At 42.0% G+C, this 21340-nt stretch overlaps 1 protein-coding gene across 1 annotated transcript; it reads left to right on the top strand.

Annotated features, from left to right (window-relative positions):
* The first annotated feature begins 2587 nt into the window (after positions 1 to 2587).
* Oprk1 (opioid receptor kappa 1) lies at positions 2588 to 20791 on the top strand. Its single transcript, XM_055603336.1, has 4 exons — positions 2588 to 2693; positions 3048 to 3347; positions 12999 to 13351; positions 18356 to 20791. The coding sequence occupies exons 2-4, from the start codon at positions 3094 to 3096 to the stop codon at positions 18886 to 18888; spliced, it is 1140 nt and encodes a 379-aa protein (XP_055459311.1). The 5' UTR covers positions 2588 to 2693; positions 3048 to 3093; the 3' UTR covers positions 18889 to 20791.
* Positions 20792 to 21340: the final 549 nt, after the last annotated feature.

The following is a 21340-nucleotide window of genomic DNA, read 5'->3' as shown; positions in this document are numbered from 1 at the left end:
CACAGTGGGCTAGACCCAATCATTAATCAAGAAAATGTCCCCCAGACTTGCCTATAGACCATTCTATTTAGTTATTTAGTTATTTATCCATTCTTTTTTTTCTCTCATACATTACATTCCAATTGTAGTTTCTCCTCCCTCCACTCCTGCCAGTCCCTCCCTTTGACTACCTCCCTTCTTCTCCAGATCCACTCTTCCTCTGTTTCCCTTCAGAAAAGGGTATATCAACTAAACATGTAACATATAAAGTTACAATTAGAATAGGCACATACCCTCATATCAAGGCTGGATGAGGCAATCCAGTAGGAGGAAAGGGGTCCCAAAAGCAGGCAAAAGAGTCAAAAACAGCCCCTGATCCCACTGTTAGGAGTCCCACAAGAACACAAAGCTCTACAGCCATAAGATATATGCAGAGGGCCTAGCTCAGACACATACAGACTCCCTGATGCTTCCATCTCTGTGAGCCCCTATGGGCCCTGGTTAGCTGATTCTGTGGGCTGTGTTCTTGTGATGTCCTTGACTCCGTTGGCCCAAACTATCCCTCCTCTCCTTCCCACAGGTCCACCGCAAGCTCCACCTAATACTTGCTGTGGGTCTCCGTATCTATTGCTGTTAGTTGCTGAATGAAGCCTCTCTGATGACGATTATGTTAGGCTCTGTCTAGAGTATACCAGAATATCATTAGAAATCATTTCATCTACCTCTTTTTGCCAGTTGTGTTTAGTTCTATTCTAGGTCTCTGGACTTTCTTGCCTCTGGTTCTTAGCCCTCCAGGCAGTGTCAGTCATGGGCTCCTTCTCATCCATGGGTCTCAGGCTCCCACAACTTCTGTGCTGCTGTTACCATAGCCCGTCTTGTACGCAAGGCAAATTGTAGGTTAAAGGGTTTTTGGCTGAGTTGATGTCTCAGTCCCTGCACTGGAAGTCTTGTCTGGTTTCAGGAGAGGGCTGGTTCAGGCTTGTTACTAGTAATTTACTCCCCAGGCTCACCCTAGTCTATTCTGGGGAATTTCCATTGCACTGGGCTTCCAGATTGCCCCCAAATGACTCCCAATTCCTGTTCTCTCTCCCAGTACATTCTCCCTCCATCCCAACCACATCTCTCCTATCCCCATCCTCTCTTGCTGCCAGTTCACCTCTTCCCAGAGAGGGCCGTGTGTCCCTCCTTGAACCTTCTTGTTATTTAGCTTCCGTGGGTCTATGGACTGTAGCATGATTAGCCTTTATTTTATAGCTAATATCCAATTATAAATGAATATATACCTTGCTGGTCTTTCCGGGTCCCTACATGACATGTTAAGGAGGCATTTTCTGAGCTGAGCTCCTTTCTTCTAGATACATCTAGGTTTGTGTCCCATTGACAAAAACCAGCCAGTACTCTTACAAATGAGAGTTCCCAAGGCTTGATAATGATCATCAGAGCTTGGGGTTGAATGCACTGTTGACAAAGAGGAGTGCCCCTCTTGCTTTTAATATAGCGGAGTAAATAGAATTGTACATCTGTAACTCGGAGGGACAACTAGTATGCACTGAAAGTTTAAGGATCCCCCTTCTACTATCATCCAATACACAGAAGAGCTGAGTGTGCCATTCAATGCCCTTCTGTGGGCATGATGTGCATTATGAGAAATAGCGGGGACCCAGTTTGTCTAACACCTTGGAACCCCTGGTAAAATTCGAGTGCCTCAGCCTTGGGTGGCTCCAGTCCTACAGTACTCCCTTTCCTTCTGGAATCTTCTTTAAGGACCCACTCTGGATCCCTACCTGAGCAACTTTTCTTTCAGGACCTCTTTTGCCCACCAGACTCTGACAGGGACATTTGGACTGTCCGTTACCCACACATGGCGGAGGCTGTTTCCCCTCTCAGCTTTGAGTTCTCTCCGTTTAGTAAAGGAGGCAAGGACTTCATGGCTGAGGATAAACACAGTTACTCTCCTGCTGCAGCAGTGGGTCCTGGGTAAGAAGAGTTGCTCCAGTAAGAGCTGGCAATAATGTTAGAGCCTGTAAGCACAGCTTTCTTGTAGCCTGCCATTCTAATCAGAGCAGAGAGGGTGACAAGACGCACAGAAACTTTCTACTCGTGCATCTTAAACCGCTAACTCTGTATGACCTGTTTGATTTTGACTCGATTATTCTGTAAGTTTATTTGGTTCTTCCAAGAAATAAAATCCAGCACTACGGCTTGTCTCCTTGCCTAAAAAGGGACTGTTCCTTAGAACTATGAAGACAACGAAATTCCAAACACTGTGAGTGATCCCATGCACTCTTGGCGCTGCACAGGACGCTCTTTTCTGTTAGACCTTAGCTAAGCGCCAGTCCGCTGCTACCTGGAAGTGGCAGGGAGGAAGGAGGGAGTAAGCAGCTGGGGCAGTTGAGTTAGCAGCAGCCACTGAGCAAAGGGGCCTGGGTCAGCGCTGAGGGGGTGGGGCAGGGCGGCGATGGCATGGGCGGGGATGGGGAGCGGGGCGGGGGAGGCCAGCCAGGCTGCTCTCAGCCTGCTGGTCCCCTGAGCCCGACCACGTCTTGGCTGCATCCCTCCCGGCAGAGCATCCGATTCCAGTCGTGGGAGACACTCACTCACTGAGCTACGGGGATGTGACCCATCAAGGCAGAGTGGCTACTCAGGAGGTAAAGTGGCGACCTAGAAGGCTGACGGTGAATTAGGACGCGAGGTCTCCTATCCGCGATTGGGAGGTGAGCTCCAGGCACGGTGGGGTAATTGCTGCTCTCGTGCAGCGAGGTAGCTGGGTGCTCCTTTTGGTTGCAAGCGCAGACAGGCAGGGTAGGGACAGCCACTGGAGTGGACAGCGCCTGAGGGCGACGCGAAACCTCAGAGATCCTGGAAGGTGCAAATACCCTCAGTTTAGTAGCAGGGGTGGGGGTGGGGGTGGGGGTGCGAGGTGGGAGGGGTGCTCCAACAAGAGGTAATCCTCCCTGCCCCTTCCTGGGTTTGCGCCGCCAGACTGAGCGCAGGGCTTGCGGGATCCTGCCATCCCTGCACAGGCAAAGTTTGTCTCTCTGGTTCCAGTCTGTCCTCTGCTCCCGCAGCCCCGCAGGTGCCACCGCTCCCCGCTTTCCAGCGGCAACCCTCACCATGGAGTCCCCGGTCCAGATCTTCCGCGGGGAGCCAGGCCCCACCTGCGCCCCGAGTGCTTGCCTACTCCCCAACAGCAGTGCCTGGGTCCCATGGGCAGAATCGGACAGCAATGGCAGTATGGGCTCTGAGGAGCAGCAGCTGGAGACCGCGCACGTCTCTCCGGCCATCCCTGTTATCATCACCGCTGTCTACTCTGTGGTGTTCGTGGTGGGCTTGGTGGGCAATTCGCTGGTCATGTTTGTCATCATAAGGTGAGTTCGGGGGCAGGTTGCAGCGGTGGCGGGCTGGGAGCTGAGGGGTAGGCAGTGTGTGTGTGTGTGTGTGTGTGTGTGTGTGTGTGTGTGTGTGTGTGTAGGAGCGAGCCAGCCAGGTGTGGGGGCTCTTCTGTGCAGGCTTCCGGAGATTCTCCAAGGTGACATCTTAAAAGAATTTCCTGGGGGAGTTTTTTTGCTGGAAACTGTGGGTTTTGCACAGGGCAAATCCAAGGTACCTTTAGGATTTAAGAGCTACCTGCCCGTGACAAAACAGAGGCTCCAAACCTCTGCTGAGGGGAAGCCATGAGAAAATGCCAGGGTTCTGATCACAAGGTCATCTCCTGGTTAAAAACAACAACAACAACAACAACAACAACAACAAACCCAAAACAACAAAAACATGTATATGAGCCTTTGCTTGCTTACCTGCTCTGGACTGAAACACTTTACTGCCCTGTCTAAATACTTCTTTAAATAAATCCCAGGCCAACCAAATGCATGGGAGATAATTCAGAATTTTTTTGTGACTCATCAGACTGGTGTTGCGGCTTATGAAACAAAACCCAATGGGCTATTTAGTGCTGTGAATATCCACTAGCATGATTTTGAAGTGCCCAGGATTAAAGGCAGTGAGTACTCTAGGCATACACTCTAGCTAGACTGTGTGGCTGTCTTGGAATCGTGTAAGTGCAGGAAGGCATCAGATGACCCAGTTGGAGAGTGTGCAATATTGGAGAGTTGCTTCTTCCATATAAGATCTTTTTTCCCCTCGGCAAAGTCCCCATCATCCCTGCACTAGGTGTCCTTGTCTTCCAAAGTCTCACAGGTACTAGCTTTGCCACTACAGAGGAGCTTAATGAAGGCTGGTGCAGCATGACCAGCCCCTGCCATTCACCACTGCTCCCTCCTACATGTTTATCCTGGCCTTTGTATGGTCTCCTCTTTCTGCAGCCTACCTTGGAACCAACATTAACATTTCTTCTTTTTTTTTTTCAATAATAGCAAAATAAACCTCAGAAATTAAGAGCCTATCTTTCTCTCTCTAGGTATTTTGTAAACGTTTGAGAATCTCTTAAAAGAGAGTTAGTTTCATGGCAGCTGCTTATGTGGATTAGCTGAAATTATTTTCTCTCAGTAGAGTATGTGATCACAATGAAGTATGGAGCCTGCACAGCCATTTTAGGACAGAAACTAAACCACCATAGGAATAAAAGAGGTTGGGGAAGGGAGGGAGGTGGATAAGAAAGAAGCCAGCTGGGCTGGTGGCATAGGCTGATAGTCCCAGCTAGTTGGGAGAGAGGAGCAAAGGAAATGTGAGCTCAAGGCCTCTTATGACAACTTACTGAAAGCAAAATAAATCCCAAGATCAAAACTAAAAACACAGAGCTGAAGGAAAAGCTTGAGTGTTTGAACACTTACTGAGCACACATAGGGCCCTACATCACAGAAAAAAAAAAAAAACAAAAACAAAAAACAAAACACAAAAATGTGCTATGGAGCTCTTTACACTTAAACAGACCACAGACAAGGCCTTCTGAGCTGTTCCCATGTTCCCTCGGCTTTACATGCTTTGCTGGCGTCTGTCTCTGGGCTGCTTTCAGGAGAGTGTGTTTCTTCCTGGGAGGGAAGAGTTCCTCTCCATCAGCTATTGTACTGTATCCTGAGTGGCAGTGTCTTCCTGAGAACCGTGTGGGTGGCACCTGATTCACCCCAGCTTGACTTCTGGGTGCAGGCAGTCATGGGTTGCCCCTGGAGGCTCTGTGCTCAGCCACAAGTCTAAAATTCTGTGGCTGTAAAACAGCTGCCATTCTAAGATCGATGGAATTTCAGTGGGACAAGTAATCCAGGCTGAGAATCGTATCAAGAGCTTTGAAGATAAGGATTACTTGTTCCTCTCTGTCTCTTTAGAGGGTATGTAAGCTTATGTTTTAGACAAAGAGAACTTATATAAGAAAAATAGATGGTGGTGGTCATTGTTTTTTAAACACTCATAGAACAGAGAATTTTAGGAATGAGGTTAATGCTGCAAAATATTTGTTGGTTATTGTCTGGTCATTTGTTTAACACTCACTAACCCAACTGACCAATCAGGTCAGAATTTACTTTAAGTCTTTGCTTATGTCCACTCTTCATACAGAAATATCTGTATGCCTTTTGGTACCCAGATGGCTGTGTCCTGCTGTCTAGAATTTGTTCTGAGGGCTTTTTGCCACACAGCCACACCGAGAGGAAGGGATAAGCTGTTCTAAGGTCCTCCCCCGACTCCTTGGCCATAGCCCTGCAGGGACAGCCTGCCCAGGTGTGGTGCTTGCCATGGAGTTGTTGCTGTACTCACATAGCTACCTGGGTGTTAACTGCAGGGCAAAGCCAGCAGCTTGTGCTCCTTTCTTGTCCTCTTATGCCCCGGCCCACAGGGCTTCAACATGGGTTCCTAAGGGAGGAGAGTGGAAGGAATGGGGGAAAAGGATGAGAAGCACAAGGAAGGAAGCCAAGTCTGTTTGTCTGATCAAGGCTTCATTTATTAGAAATTTTTACCCAACTTATATAGGGAGAAGGCAGGAAAAGGGGGAAGGTAATTAGCTTCTGCAGGAGACAGGAAGAGTGCTTTCATGTGTTAAATAGGGTACCTGCAAGATACCATAGGGATGTTTTCTCAAGGATGCTCTAACAAACGGATGTCCTCATAGTCTAGGACATCCTAGACATCTAGGACAACCCATGAGTTAGGGTCCTAGATAACTTTTACTAAATAGCTTTAGGTCTCCACTAAATGACCTTTGCTCACTATTTGGCTTTGGCCTAGTAAACACCACTAGATAGCTTTGACTCACTAATTGACTTAGGCTTCAGTAGATAGCTTTGGCGCCACTAGATAGCTTTGACTTTGGCTTCGGTAGATAGCTTTGGCTCCCAGCACTCTTATACAGTGTTGGATAGCTGGTGCCTGGGGGAGAACACTGGAAACAACCTGGCTCTTGTGAGAATGAGGTTCCACAGAATACTGTGGACTGAGGGAATGGAATGTCAAAGACGGCTCAGGAGCAAGGAGTGTGCTCCTTGCTCCCAGAAATGAATAAACTACTATCTTTTAGTAAACAACCATGATTTCAATATCAAGTAATCCAGAAGAATGTTTAACAAAATAGTTTTTTTGAGATGAACTGGAGCTATCTGGAAAATTTAATGAAACAAACTCATGTTTTCAAGTCATTCAACTGAGAAGTCACATCAGGACCGTCTTCATTCCTGATCATTTTATTTGTATTTAATGCCTTAAAAGAGACTTTCAGATGTAGTAGAATGTTTAAGAGATATGGCTTAACGTACGGACGTGAGGTCACTGAGTGCATGCCCTTGAAGGAGCTTTTGGGTGGTGCAGCTATGAGCTTGCTCTATCTCCCCCTTCCCATTGCAGCCTGAGGTAAACAGGTCTTCTCTACCATGGTATACTAAACCATCAGAGTCTCCTCCCAACAAATGAGATTGAAACTTGCCCAACAGGAAACCAAGACAACCTTCCCTCATTGCAAGCTGACTACCTTGGGTATTTCCTTACTGTGACAGAAAACTAGCATCATTTAATGTATGTATTCATTGTGAAATGTTTAACTTAATCAAATGAACACATCCATTCCCATACAGAGTTACTTCTCTGTGAGTGCCAGTTATGTGGGAAGCATACTTAAGATCTGGCCTCAGCAACTTTCAGAGCCACACTATAGTGTTCCTAACGATTAGCCATCATTTATACATTTGTTCTCCAGAATGAATTCAACTTATAACTTAGGATTCGTCTCTCTGACCAATGTCTCCTCATTTCCCTAATGCTTTGTATCATAAGCATAATCCTTAGCTTGGAATACAATGTGGAAAGCATATCTGGTATAGTGAATACATGATTCTTGCTGGCAATGAGGAAGAAAGACCCTCACAACTTGCTTGTCTCTTCCATGGTCTCCTACTGCTTGTCCTTGAGGCTACACAACTCTCCTCCTACTGAGTGTGAATTGTGCAATGCCACTGTTAGAAGATAGATCCTAGACTCATGGGGTTTAGCAGTGTTTAGTTTTAATTATACTGTTGCCAAGGTTTGAGTTTCTATTATCTCACTGGCTTTTATTTGGGGGAAAGTTATCTGTTTCTCTTAACACTTTTCTTGTTGCCCTTCCCCCTCCAAATCATTACAGCTGGCTCTTCTGCCTCTGTAGGTTCAACCAAAAGTCCTTAGGTCTGTCTTGGTGTGTCTGTTCCAAATTGGTGCAATTAAACAAAACAAAACACCCAAACCAAAGAACAACACCAACAAAAAGACACCCCCTAAATTAGTCCCAAACAATGAGTATAGGCACTATTTTACATTGCAATTTATTACGCTGGGTGTTATAAGCTGCAAGTGCTCAGGAGAGGGCTGTGTGTGAACACTACACCAACAAGTCAGGGCCCAAGCATTCATGGATTAGGGTTTCTGAGGAGGTACTCTCCACAAATACCAAGGGACAACTCCAGAGCTTATGGGAAACCTCAAATGCAATAAACCTGTGGTAGTGCTTCAGCTCTGCCTGGACAGCAAGCCAATGTTTTCTAGCAGTATTGTTCTCTGGATTATGGCCACTTTCCTGATGATCAACATTTTCTACACTCATAATGGCAACTTGGCCACACTGATCAGAATGCTTTCCAACTGTTATTTGCAAGAGGCACCATGACTCCAAGAACCTTGCTTCTTGTGTCCTAGAATACCTGACTCCTTGAGCACCTTTGGAAGAAGATGGCACTGGGTTCCATTACCCAATAAGCATGGATCCTAAGAGTCCCCAAGAAGCACAGAGAATAGTTGTAAATTTTTTTTCTAAGACTTTTCCTTTTCAGAAAAATTAGGAGAAGTAAAATTAGGTCTCACAGGACCATGCTATATAGATTGTTAGGGAAGGGCTGTGGGAGGTTATTAAAATAACAAGAAGGGCAGCACCTGCCTTGATGAGGGCAGTGGAGGGCAGCAACAACTAAGCAGTTATCATGGGCCAGGCCCTTGCTGTGTGATGTGTGTGTGTGTGTGTGTGTGTGTGTGTGTGTGTGTGTGTGTGTGTGAGATCTAGTCATCACCTCAGCTTTGTTAGGTCATATGAAGCTTCTGAAGGAGCACCTATCAAGTTGTAAGCCAACGGTAAATGCATGCAATCATTTTCTTCTTGTTGGGTCCTAGGTCTTCTCTGGACTAACAACACTCTTCCCCACCATTCAGTCTCCCATCACTCTCCCGGAAAGCCCACATCCTCACTGCTTCCTGCAGGGGATACTGGGTATCAAAGTTATCTCTGTATTCCTGTCATCTGACAGACTCAAGTCCCAAGGAGCTTCTCTCTCTCATATGTCATCTATACCCTGGTTTCAAGGGTATATTATGAGTTAGATTACGTTTTTCAGTCATCAGATTTTAGTGTTTTGCAGATTTAGGAGTTGTCTATTGAAAACTAGGGGTGGGCATGATGAAAATTAAGAGATAAAGAGAGAGGAGACAAACATGAGTGAGGGGAAGAAAAGAGCTGTTGGGCTCAACATCAAGCAAAACTGGAGTTAAGGCTAACAGAGTAAAAGGAGAAATCACCACAGGCACAATCCAGGCACCAGGTATTCAGATTCATTATGCTATTGTGGTGAAAGCAGAATGAAGTACCGATTAAGGAAACATCACTGAAATTTAAATAACGAGAACAGGGCAATGTCTCTGGCAAAGGATGTCAACAATACAGCCACTGTCTCTTCCACCTCTGTGTTGTCTGAGCAGGGCGGGCACAGAGAAATGACTACAAGTCCCAGGACCCTGCTAGAATACAAAGTCAACATTCTCCCTTTTTGCATTGCACTTCATTTCTAGCACTATGAATGTCACATTCTCCCAGAAACTCCCCCCCCCCCCCCGCCATGGCATTTGTTCTTGATCTCTAGAAAGGCAACTCTGATCCCTTCATGTTACACAAATACTCATGGGTTCATTCATTTACAGAGGTGGTCCCTAGAATGGCCTTGAGTTAAGGTGTCCATTGGAAGCATTTCTAGCTCTCTGGAGTATCCTCCATTGAGGGTTACATTCTCAACTCTCCTGGTCTGTCTGTCCAATGTAGAGTAGTTTACTCAGGTTTGTAGCTCTGTACAGATTAGCGTGGAGAAACCCCCATCTTTGCTCTTTAGTGCCATATGTTCCTGAGCTGTGTATGCTAAAAAGGGTAACCATTTGCAGCCAGCCCACCTTCAACTTTTACACACAAGCCAAAGCTTCCCAGTTAGATGATGGCATTTTGCTTTAAATGATTGCACATCTTTGTAACGCATTACGGATGAAATGGGAGGAAAATCATACTCTGTCAGAAGAAAAGAAAGCTTACTTGTTTTTCCCTTAGTGGAATAATGGATGAAAAGACTGGCTAACATTGTGTTGTAGTTAAATATAAGGAACTCTTGAAGGTTCTCCTAGAATCTCTGAAGGTAGAGGTTTCCATTTACTAGTTTGTGGGGTTCAGTCTTCTTCTTGGAAGACTATTAACAATATCTATTGAACTTATGTTTTGTTTTGTTTTGTTTTTCTTTCCTTTGGTTCTGATTGTGATCCCTCCTCTCCCTGTGGTGAGTTTCTAAGCATCTGTCTGCAGGATGGAACCCTGCTTCTCACAGCAAGGTATATCTCTGCATACACTGCACAGAACACTGGCTTTACTCAAGCCTCAAACTCTCCAGCTAGAGGGGGGAAAAGACATGAATCTCAAACCCAACATGAAAGACAAATGTGAGGATCAAGTAATGGAAGTCAAAATACTAGATTCTGAAAGTTGTAAGAAGCTGCAATGACAGATGTAGGAATACATAACTTGACATCTAACTCTGCACTGCAATTTCTGCACTGTCATTTTTGATTATATCATTTTAAGATTTTTAAAGATAATTTCACGATTCTCAGTTGCCTCATTTATAGAAGAGGAATATTAATATCTACATGAATTTATTAAGAGACCTAAGGGAGATAAAGTCTACATAATGGACAGAAAGCTTTTTGAAGTGAGTGGTCACTGAATTCTCTCTGTGCTTAGTTCTTTTATCCTGGGATCTGATGACAAGATGTGGGTTCTTTATATATTTAGGTCTTTTGCAGTTTTGAGCATCTACTGGTTATAAATATTTGGAAAAGCTAGAAGTCAGGTATCACCCAACATTTTATGATAACATTAGAACCATATCTTATTTAGAGAGTCTAATATCATTGCACTTATGTTCTCCAATGTCAAGGCTCAAGATTCATTTTACCACCATCTTTGTGTTCAAGCCAGTTTAACCATTTTGGTAAAATAGTCATGAATGTAATTTGGAAGCTACGTCCCACTTTGCTTTCTGGGCTAACTGTTAGATTCTTCCCACATATGAAGGGGAGGGAGAGTTGGGAAACACGAGATAAATTAAACAGGATCATCTGGAGAGTGGAGAAATACATTTCATCCCATGCCACAAAGTTATCTTTGGAATGTTGTACAATAAACATTCATGTTTCATTTTGTACACAAGGAAACTGAGGCTTATGGTAGTAAGACCTACTCTCTGGGCCTTGAACATTGCTTCAAGGCCTGTGTGCTGAATATGTGCCCTTAGACCTTTATGGATGCAGGTTAGTTGGAGGTTGTTGGACTAGTTTAGGTGTGCACTTAAATGGGGTCTTGGGATCTCATACCCCTCCTTATATTTTTCACTACTGATGGTAAAATGAATGGTGTTTCTCAGCCCTGCACTCTTGTCTTGAGATGCTGCCTTACCATAGGACTGAAGCGATAAAGCCGGCAAGGCTTGGTCTGAAACCTCCAAGGAAGGAAACAGAAATAATTCTTTATACAGACAAGTTGACTAGTTCAAGTATTTGTCAACATGATGTAAAACTGACTAGCATACTAGGACCCAGGTATGTAAAACTTTATAAAGCAAAGGATGACAGTATCACTTCATGAAGGCACAGGACCCTCAGAGACTCAAAACACATGAGTACATCCCAAAGTTATCACTGCTAGAATTTCTATTAGCATTAGAGATTTTGTTACAGGGAAGTATGTCTATACCATGTATTTTTCAAACATGAAACCACATTTTAAAGCAGGCAGTATTCATATATATTGCATTCTATATTTTCTCATTAGAAATATGACATAACTGTGCTTGCTTAGTTATCTGAGTTAGATATAGTGATTCTTTGCTTGTAGAGCTTTAATCACATTCTAAAGCATATAAGCCATTTAACATTATTTGAGTAAAATGTCCATTTGAGTGGAATGTGTTTCCCCACTCCCTGGATTGCATTACTCTGTTAGAAATGGGCCATGAAGATGGAGACCAGAGCATGTTGGCTTTCTTTCCAGTCCTTGCAGTGCTCACCCAGCCAATACCATATCTCACTTCACACAAGAGAAGGGCAGAGAGGGCGAACGAACAGTGGATGCTGAGGGCAGACTGTATCCCTGCATACCAGATGTGGTGAGCCAGACCCTATATTGGCTTCTCTCCTAGGCTCCCAACTTATTGTCCTTATATATGTCCTAAACTGACTCAGGAAGTTTAGACTCAAGAACGTCACATTGGAAAACATCATTTTATCACACTGATGTAACTGACATGTTTTTCATGAAAAAAAAAAGTATGTGTCTAGTGGGACAGAGATGAATTCATTGTGATAAGGCTCATAAATCTGAGGTACATGGAAAGAAACTAACACACAGACTTTTCCTCCTTGCTTCAAAGAGGTGAGACACTATAGGTATTTTCTGCCCAATGGATTCTGGAGGAAGCATTCTTTTCAAAGAACAATTCTGCTGATTCAGATTTGAGTGAAAATGGTGTTGCTCTGAACTTCATGTTGTGGTGTAGAGAATGATTTCACCTTCCAGGCAAGATGCTGATACATCTTGAACATTACTGTCCCCTTGACTGACAGGCAAGAAAGACAGTTGTGCACTTTAAAAACTGCCCAAGACTGGGACAGAGAAAGACAGAAATACTCGTATTTCCTGTGATGTTGCTGTATCAAATATTACTCATCTTGTTCGGTTTTATTTATATAATGTACTTACAATGACAAGTTGGTGGCATATTGGCAAGAAGAAATCAATGGGTCTAATTGTGCTGTGGTCACTGCAGGTGAATATAATTTAAAATTAAACACCATTTTGTGCTTTCAAAAGGTTAAATAATTACAACAATTGATTTCTTAAAATAACCATGAAGGGAAAAGGGTATTCGGTTTATACAAACAAAAGAAAAAATATTTCAAAAATACTTAAATCAAGATCCTCTGTGAAGGATTAAAATAAATCACTTATGACATGAAGGCCTCTACAGTATTCCAGCCTTTCTGTATATTCATCTATTTATTGATGCTTTTTTTATTTAATTTTTTCTTAAGCAAAGCACTAAGCCAAAACTTAATGAAGCCTGAGGACTTTACTCATCTTTCTGACTACCCTGGCATCTAGGCAGTCCTTATACAATCTGTTAATTCACTGAGTGCATAAGAAAAAGTAAGAGCAAAGCAAACTTAATAATTAAATGGCTGTCACTCTCATTCACCCTCTAGGTTTAAGCTACAGAGGAAAGAAAGAAATGTTGCTTCTTATCTTTCAGATACACGAAGATGAAGACAGCAACTAACATCTACATATTTAACCTGGCTTTGGCAGATGCCTTGGTTACCACCACCATGCCCTTCCAGAGCACTGTCTACTTGATGAATTCTTGGCCTTTTGGAGATGTTTTGTGCAAGATCGTCATCTCCATTGACTACTACAACATGTTTACCAGCATTTTCACCTTGACCATGATGAGTGTGGATCGCTACATTGCCGTGTGCCACCCGGTGAAAGCTTTGGACTTCCGAACGCCTCTGAAAGCAAAGATCATCAACATCTGCATCTGGCTCCTGTCATCATCTGTTGGCATATCAGCAATAGTCCTTGGAGGCACCAAAGTCAGGGAAGGTAAGAGCCACTATTTCATCCCATATAAAAATAGAATTTTTGACTAGATGAACTTTTGTTTTGGGAATGAGTGGAACACATATTTATTAGGAAACAAGCAAACAAAAAGCAATGAAAATTTAATTTCTAAATGCATGAAAGATTAGAAACTATACAATTCTGTGTTCTTTCCACCTTTAAACATGGAGTATGATTATGCCAGTGTCAGAGCATAGACCCCAGAAATCTCTGATTCTTGAAGTGCTCAGTGAACTTGGAAAGACTGTAAATCCAGAGAGAGAAGACTATATTATATACCCTGACTTCCTTTTTATCTCTCTTTTCCCCTTATTTCTATAGAGGCTTTTGAGACACTAAGGTTGAGGTTACCATTCTACAAAACACTCTCTGGAAACTAGTAGCCTAGACAATTAAATAATGATGTGGCAATCCAACCAGAAAGTGAGGGTGAATAATTTTGGCAGTATTTTCAAAGGCCATAACAAGAAAGGTGTGTGCTCAGTGGCCTTCTGTCACTGATCACATCATACTCAAAATCCTTATTTCTGAGACCAAAAGGAATCTGGAAGGATGAGAATTGAATAAGGAACCAAAGGCATGAAGGTTTTAAAAATACAACATAACAATCCCATGGCTTGACTTCTTTTTTTTTTCTCTCTCTCTTTAAATTATGAGAGACACCTGAGGACTCTTTTCCCCTTCTTGCTTTAAGGTTATTTCTCATATATCTTTTCTTCATTGGTTTAGGTAAGCTCATGATCAGGTTCATAGGTGCTTACAGTTCTCACCTTATACAAACAGGGTAACTACACCTTCCCTGTGTTTATCACATTGGGATGAAAGATGAAGTTGACTGGGTACTTTAGAATACACCATTGCCTGGGTCCCACCCTTGAAGAGTCTGGTTTAATCAAGCTGTAGTGTAGTGTTAGTCTGACCTGCAACCAAGGTGAGAACAAGTGTCTCGAGAGTTTTGCTTTTTTAGAAAAAAAAAAAAAAAAAAAAGAAGAAGCTGTGGAAAATGTTTGATCTTAATAGATATTCCCTAGAGGGAATCAGGTAAACAGCCTTTGAACTGTATAAATGCTATCTAATGCTCTTGCATTTTGTCCAGATGCATGCTTTTATAAGAGAGTTTTGTAGCACCTGTGAGTACAGGTAACTGAATATGTATAGCAAGTACTTTTCAGGACATATTTAAGGACAGGTACTAAAAATCATTGCTTATCTTACATGGTACATGGGTGGGTTGTTTTTGTTCATTCTACATGGTTTTAGAGAACTTTTAGGGTCACAGCAAAATTGAAATGGAAAGTAGAGTTGCGATTTATCTCTTACCACACATTCATAGCCTCCATCATCAACACCTTCACTGGAGTGGCACATTTCTCACAGCCCAGCCTGAATTAACACATTGTCACCTCAAGTTGATCTCTTACATGAGGGGGTCATTCTTGGTGTTCTATTATATGTGACTCTTTTCCTCTCTCCCTCTCTCTCTCTCTGTTTTATTTTTCTCTCAATTATGTTGTGAGTTCTCAGCCCAGCTACAGCAAGTGATGGACTATGACACTTGTCAAGTTTATGAAACAAGCAGTTATAAAGATGATTAATCACACAGAGGAATCTTTTTTTATGCCTACATTAAGGGGAAATAAATTGCAAGAAACTTCTGAGGCTCAGGTGTCTGTGCATCACCAGCCCCATTCGGCAGCAATGTTCTACACACCCTGGGATGAGAAGGAGCTGAGTAGTAAAATGGGATAGATAACATTCCAGGGCAATTAAAGACAAGGCTTCATATTTCCTGTTATACTTGTAGATTTAACCAATACATCACTTCTACCATTTGTCAGAGAGTGGTACCCTCAGAAAAAAATGGATTTCACTTAGGCTTTTGAAAGAAGAAATGATGAGAGATTTTGCTAGAGATGAATGCAGAGATGTAAAAGAAGAAAAGATGCACCAGTGTCAGCGAGGATTCATTTGTGCAGCAAAAGAAAAAACTAAAGTGGTCTTATAGGAGAACTGTTCTTTCCTTTCTCTGTTTTTCAAATAAGGGTTTTATTTATATTATGAAAGCTGAGTTTTGTGGACTGCATTCCTTTTGTAATGCTGCACCTTGCTGCCTGTTATGACTGTTGCATGACCAGGAGGAGTGTTTTACGTCATCTTTCTAACTGGTCAGCGCTGGCCCTCTGATACTGTTCTTTCTTCAGCATGTTAGCACCATCAGTCATCAGCATGATCCTCAGAGGTTGTGGCTTGCTGATAACATCCATATAATAGTGAGGGTTCTTATACTGCAGTATTTTTACTTTATGGGTATTACATATTGAATACTTATATTTCACATATGTGTGCATTATTTATTTCAGTAACTCATAATCTGCCTATCACCAGTACTGTAGTAGGCAACTATAGACAAAGAACTATAGCCAGCTAAGGGATGCTACTGAGAGTGAGAGAAATAATCTTCCCCAGGGAATAGTTCTCAATACCAAAAGATCAGCCCTGAAAACACACAGGCAAGCGACATTACACAGACTGAGTAGGTTATATTTATGTATTTAAGAATATAATGCATATGAATGTAACAAAAGTTGAAGTAATAAAGGCAATTCATTAGAGAGAGACCATTAATGAGAGAGACAGAGGGAGAAAGAGAGAAAGGGGTATACATGGGGAGGGTTGGAGACAGGAAAGGGGGAAAGATATAATTATAGTTTCATTTAAAAAAATTTTTAAAAAGACAAAACAAAACAAAAAAAACCCTAAAAAAATCTTTAGTTTGGCTGTTGAATCTAATTATAATTATGGAAGTCATAGATTTTGGACTATGTGCCAATGGGAGCTGTGATGCGACTGCGCTTAAAGGGAAAAGAAACACAGCCTGAACTTCAATGGGGTCAACTTCTTTAGATCCTGCATTTGAGAACAAAGGTATAGGATGTGAAGAAACACTATTTTTTTGAACCGAGGCAATTATAAAGGTAATTCAATTTGAACATGTATTCTTCTTTCAGAAACAGAATGTTTGAAACAAATGGGTGCCATTTTGTGATTCTTCCTCTTTGATGGCACAAGTTCAGTGCCACAGGCACATTTGGAAGCCACTTCCACTTTGTAGTTCATGTTTGTTTCATACACATTTTAAAACATAGCATCTGTCGATCACTTTACCTAATAATCAAATATGTGCTAAGCTCCAACTGCCTGAGACAATTTAGGAGAAACAAGCCCTCATAGTTAAATGACGCATCCAAGTTTCATCAGTTCTACATCATCTTTGCTCAATTTGATGAGTGAGCAACTCTTCCATATTAACTACACAAGGGTTTTGTGTATACATTGTGTATTCTTAAGCATTTCTTGAAAAATTTATTCTCTCTTTGTAGCATGTGCTCTAGGCATGGACCTTGTGAAGTAAATAATATGATTAGAACATAGACAAGGGCCACACATTGTCAGGGAGAGAAACAACAAAAGAAACCTCTGATAAATGTCTCTGAAGTGACTTTCCAACTGAGAATTCTGCAAAAAAGAGACCTGTCACAGAGGAAGACAATGCAGCCAGTCCTGATGAGACCTGATAAGCTAGGGCTAGATGGAAGGGGAGGAGAACCTCCCCTATCAGTGGACTTGGAAAGGAACAGGGAGGAGATGAGGAAGGGGAGTTGGGATTGGGAGGAAATAAGGGAGCGGCTACAGCTGGGATACAAAGTGAATAAACTGTAATTAATATAAAAATTAAAATTAAAAAAGAAAAAGACCCGCAAAGGTTTAGCAACTCCACCGTCTTAAAAACATACTTTCTATGGTCAAGAAAATGTTTATGGATGTTTTAGCAGTTAAGAGCACTTGACGCTCTTGCAGAGAACTCACATTTAGTTCCACAGCATTCGTATGGTGACTCAAAAATGTGTAACTACAGTTCCAGGGAATCCAAATCCTCACCTCTGTACATACCTGGTGTACATACATTCATGCAGGCAAAACACTCCTACACACAAACTAAAATCAATAAATCAAGAATGAATGTGTTTAACAGACTTAATAGACAAGTACAGACCTTTATATTTTTTTTTAATCTTTTATTTATTTTTTATTAATTAAGCAGACCTTTATATTAAACTCAGAGTTGCATGGCACCAAAGTTGTTTAATATTTTGTTTTCTATAACAATGGTGATGATTTAAAAAAAATACTTGAAATCATTTCACATTAATGCTAAAGTGAAAGTTGAAGTAGATGCTTATTGCTTTCTCTTGGTTTGTCTTCGTTTACCTTCAAATTTTTTTTGTTCCCATTTCAGTGATGTTGTTAATCACAGTGAGCGGAGTGGTAGGATTAAATCACAACAGCTGAGTCATGTTTAGACATATTTCATTATCAATTCTTATGGACCCACGTAAATAGTGTTTTAAGACAATTTGTATTTGTTAAATTAAGTGGAGATATCAAAAATGCTTAGTCATTTATTAGAAATAAATGTTAACTTGTTTTTAATGTTAGCTCTTGTCATAGCTGTGGATATGGGAAAGTTGTTAACACACAAATATACAAATAAGTGCCACACTAAAAGTGACAAGGCATTCCATAATTTAGAAATGTCATGCTCTGAAGTCTTAAGGTGCAGGGGAGCATTAGTGATCTAGCCCCTCAAAAAGCCATCAAAACCAAGCCAACCTTCAGAGCTGGGCAAATCACATTGCTAGCCAGGTTTGCTTGTTTATTCTATGCAGAATTCTGTGTTTGACAACAAACACCTTGGTCCATACTCCATACTTTTTTTTTTCTTGTAGAATGCCTAGTATAGAGAACCATCAGGTTTTGATTTGCTATTCTGCTCCCAGTTCAATCTCATTATATCTTGGACCTCTGGAAACAACGGTATTAGAATTAGAGTATAATTCTTCAGTCACAGTGCTGACAATAACAGGACTCTCTGTGATTTTTTATTTTTTATTTTTTATTTTTTTTTACTTTGGTCACCTTTGACAGATGTGGATGTCATCGAGTGCTCCTTGCAGTTTCCTGATGATGACTACTCCTGGTGGGACCTCTTCATGAAGATCTGTGTCTTTGTGTTTGCCTTTGTGATCCCAGTCCTCATCATCATCGTCTGTTACACCCTCATGATCCTGCGCCTGAAGAGCGTGCGGCTCCTCTCCGGCTCGCGAGAGAAGGACCGCAATCTCCGCCGCATCACCAAGCTGGTGCTGGTAGTGGTTGCAGTCTTCATCGTCTGTTGGACTCCGATCCACATCTTTATCTTGGTGGAGGCTCTGGGCAGCACCTCCCACAGCACGGCCGCCCTCTCCAGCTATTACTTCTGCATTGCCTTGGGTTATACCAACAGTAGCCTGAATCCTGTCCTCTACGCCTTTCTTGATGAAAACTTCAAGCGGTGTTTTAGGGATTTCTGCTTCCCTATTAAGATGCGAGTGGAGCGACAGAGCACCAACAGAGTCAGAAACACAGTTCAGGATCCTGCTGCCCTGAGGGATGTGGATGGGATGAATAAGCCAGTATGACTAGTCGTGGAGATGTCTTCTTACAGCTCTCCAGGTCGAGAAGAGTTCAATGATCTTGGCTTAACCCAGATTACCACTGCAGTCTGAAGTGGAAAGATGAGACATTCCATAATTTAGAAATGTCATGCTCTGAAGTCTTAAGGTGCAGGAAGCATTAGTGATCTAGCTGAGTAGGGGCAGGAAGTCTGAAGAACAGAGCACAGCAGGTCCTGGCAACAATACACCTCTTTCCTAGGACAGAGAAGCCAATGTAATTTCAACCCTTTGATAAACAAAGCCAAGACTCTTTCTTCTGGTTCCTTTGGATTAGTGTACCTCCATCTGTGTGGCCTTCCTATGCAACATAGTTCCAAAGCTCTGGAGAAGAAAATACAGGAAAAAAAAGCAAAGCAAAACCTCTGGATCCAAAGCTTAGATGACACCCAACCTGCCTGTTAACACTGGCAGAAACAACCTCAGTTAGAATGAGGCCATCTCAAGGCTCAAATTCAGCCCACTGTCTGCTGGGTGAGCATGTCTCATGTGTGAAAAGAGTACATCTTAGGAAGAACTTGGATTCATACTCATGATGCTGAACAACCGCACAGTAGTACAAAGCATCATCTTTCATTAGTGAACTCCTTTGAAGTTGTGAATGCTCTTTTCTCACAGTGTCTAATGCCTTGAAAACTACAGTTGCTACATAAGATCTTTGGTTTTTAGCATGCTATTCAGGTAGATAATCTTCTGAGAAAACATGAACTGATATTAAGAAGTATGAAGCGTAAATACCAACAAAGTTTGTGTAGTTTCATCTGTAAATAGTAGCCTGTGTATATATAAGGACTAGGCTTCCTGTCCAGCCAGCACATTTCTCGAGGGTGCAGTAGTGATACCTCTCGAGACATGCAGAGTTGATGCTGAGCTAATTTGCTAGAATATAAGCTACCCTCTGGGACTCTGTCATGGTGTGATTTCCTCTGGATTCTCCAAACATCATTCACTCTAACACTGCTCATAACTTGGCATTAACAAATCCCCAGCATTTAAATTTACTCTAAGATGGTAGCTTTGGTTGACTCTACTTTGTGGTAGCATCTGCTGGTAGACACGCACCTAATGTCAGATTCTCTACTCAGGTAGAAGAAGTTGTTTTGACCATGTGAATCATAAAATATTATGTTCTGGTTTTCTACAGGAAATAGAATTGTTCCCACATGTATGCTGAAGAAGGAAACAAGACTTGAGGTAGCTAAGCAGAACTTGCATGGTCCTGGGTAAGGGTGTACCTGGGGAGACTCCTGTCTGAGAAGCCCATTTAGGATAATTTTGCTAAATCTTCCAAATGACATATAAATTCCCTTCTTCTGTTCTTTAAAACTTATAGTTCAGAGATAATGAGGGGTTTTTTTTTGTAATTTGCCTTGAAAGAAGAAAAAGATAATTTAAAAATAATGCTTATTTCTAAGCTTATTCATGGTCAGGACAGCACCCCTTGGAGTCTAATAGAGCATTTAATGTGTGGACCTCAATACTGTAGGCAGAGTTCCATCTGTGAGTTCTCACCACCAGCTGGCTCCCTGGTGCTGCTCCCTCTCTCTCTGTAGACTGAAGCCTGTATGAAGGAAGGCATGAGACACTCTGCAGAGTCGCTGCCATTATGGTTATCTCCATTTGAAACTTTTATGCTACTGAGCTCAGTGGTGAACAGTGACCTTGCAGAGACATTTCCTAATGGAAATGGAATGTTCTCCTGAGTATTTCTTAAATTTACTTGATGTTCTGGAATTCTTTTGTAATGGCACAAAGCTGGAATTTATGAAGCAAAAGGTATCCACGTAGATTTAAGCACGAAGGCTAACAGAGGAAGACAGACACATAAAAAAGGTACAGATGCATGCCCTAGAGTGGACACAAACTTGTAAAAAGCATTATTATTATTATTATTATTATTATTATTATTATTATTGTTATTATTATTATTGTTATTATCCACATAAGGGTGAGCATTATGGCATCCATGCAGAGGTCAGAGGACAATTTTGCACAGTCAGTTCTCTCCTTTTCTTTTACATGGATTCTGGGGCTGGAACTCACATCATCCAGCTTGCATTATCAGGTGTAATGTGCCTTTCCTCACTGAGCTGTCTTGCCAGACCAGGGCATGTTTTTTTTTTTTGTTGTTGTTGTTTTAAGAGAGAGTCACTACCCTTGCATTCTTATAACTGAATATATAGATAAGAATGGCTTAAATATTGGGCAACCTTAACCCAATAGGTAAAAACTTTGGCTGTTATACATATGAGACATCTATGTGGACAACACAGTTCTGGGACAGATCCCACTGAAACGGAATAGAAAAGCTTCTACAGTACGGTAAGATACCGAAGCTGTTGGTAGATTATTTTCCCCCAGAACAAAAAATGATGTAATCACTACACCATCACAGAATGGAGTCATAATAGTGACTTCT

Source organism: Psammomys obesus, unplaced genomic scaffold, assembly GCF_907164565.1.
Source record: "Psammomys obesus unplaced genomic scaffold, mPsaObe1.curated_primary_1811, whole genome shotgun sequence".
Classification (NCBI taxonomy): Eukaryota; Metazoa; Chordata; class Mammalia; order Rodentia; family Muridae; genus Psammomys; species Psammomys obesus.
This window is presented reverse-complemented; position numbering and strand designations above follow the sequence as displayed.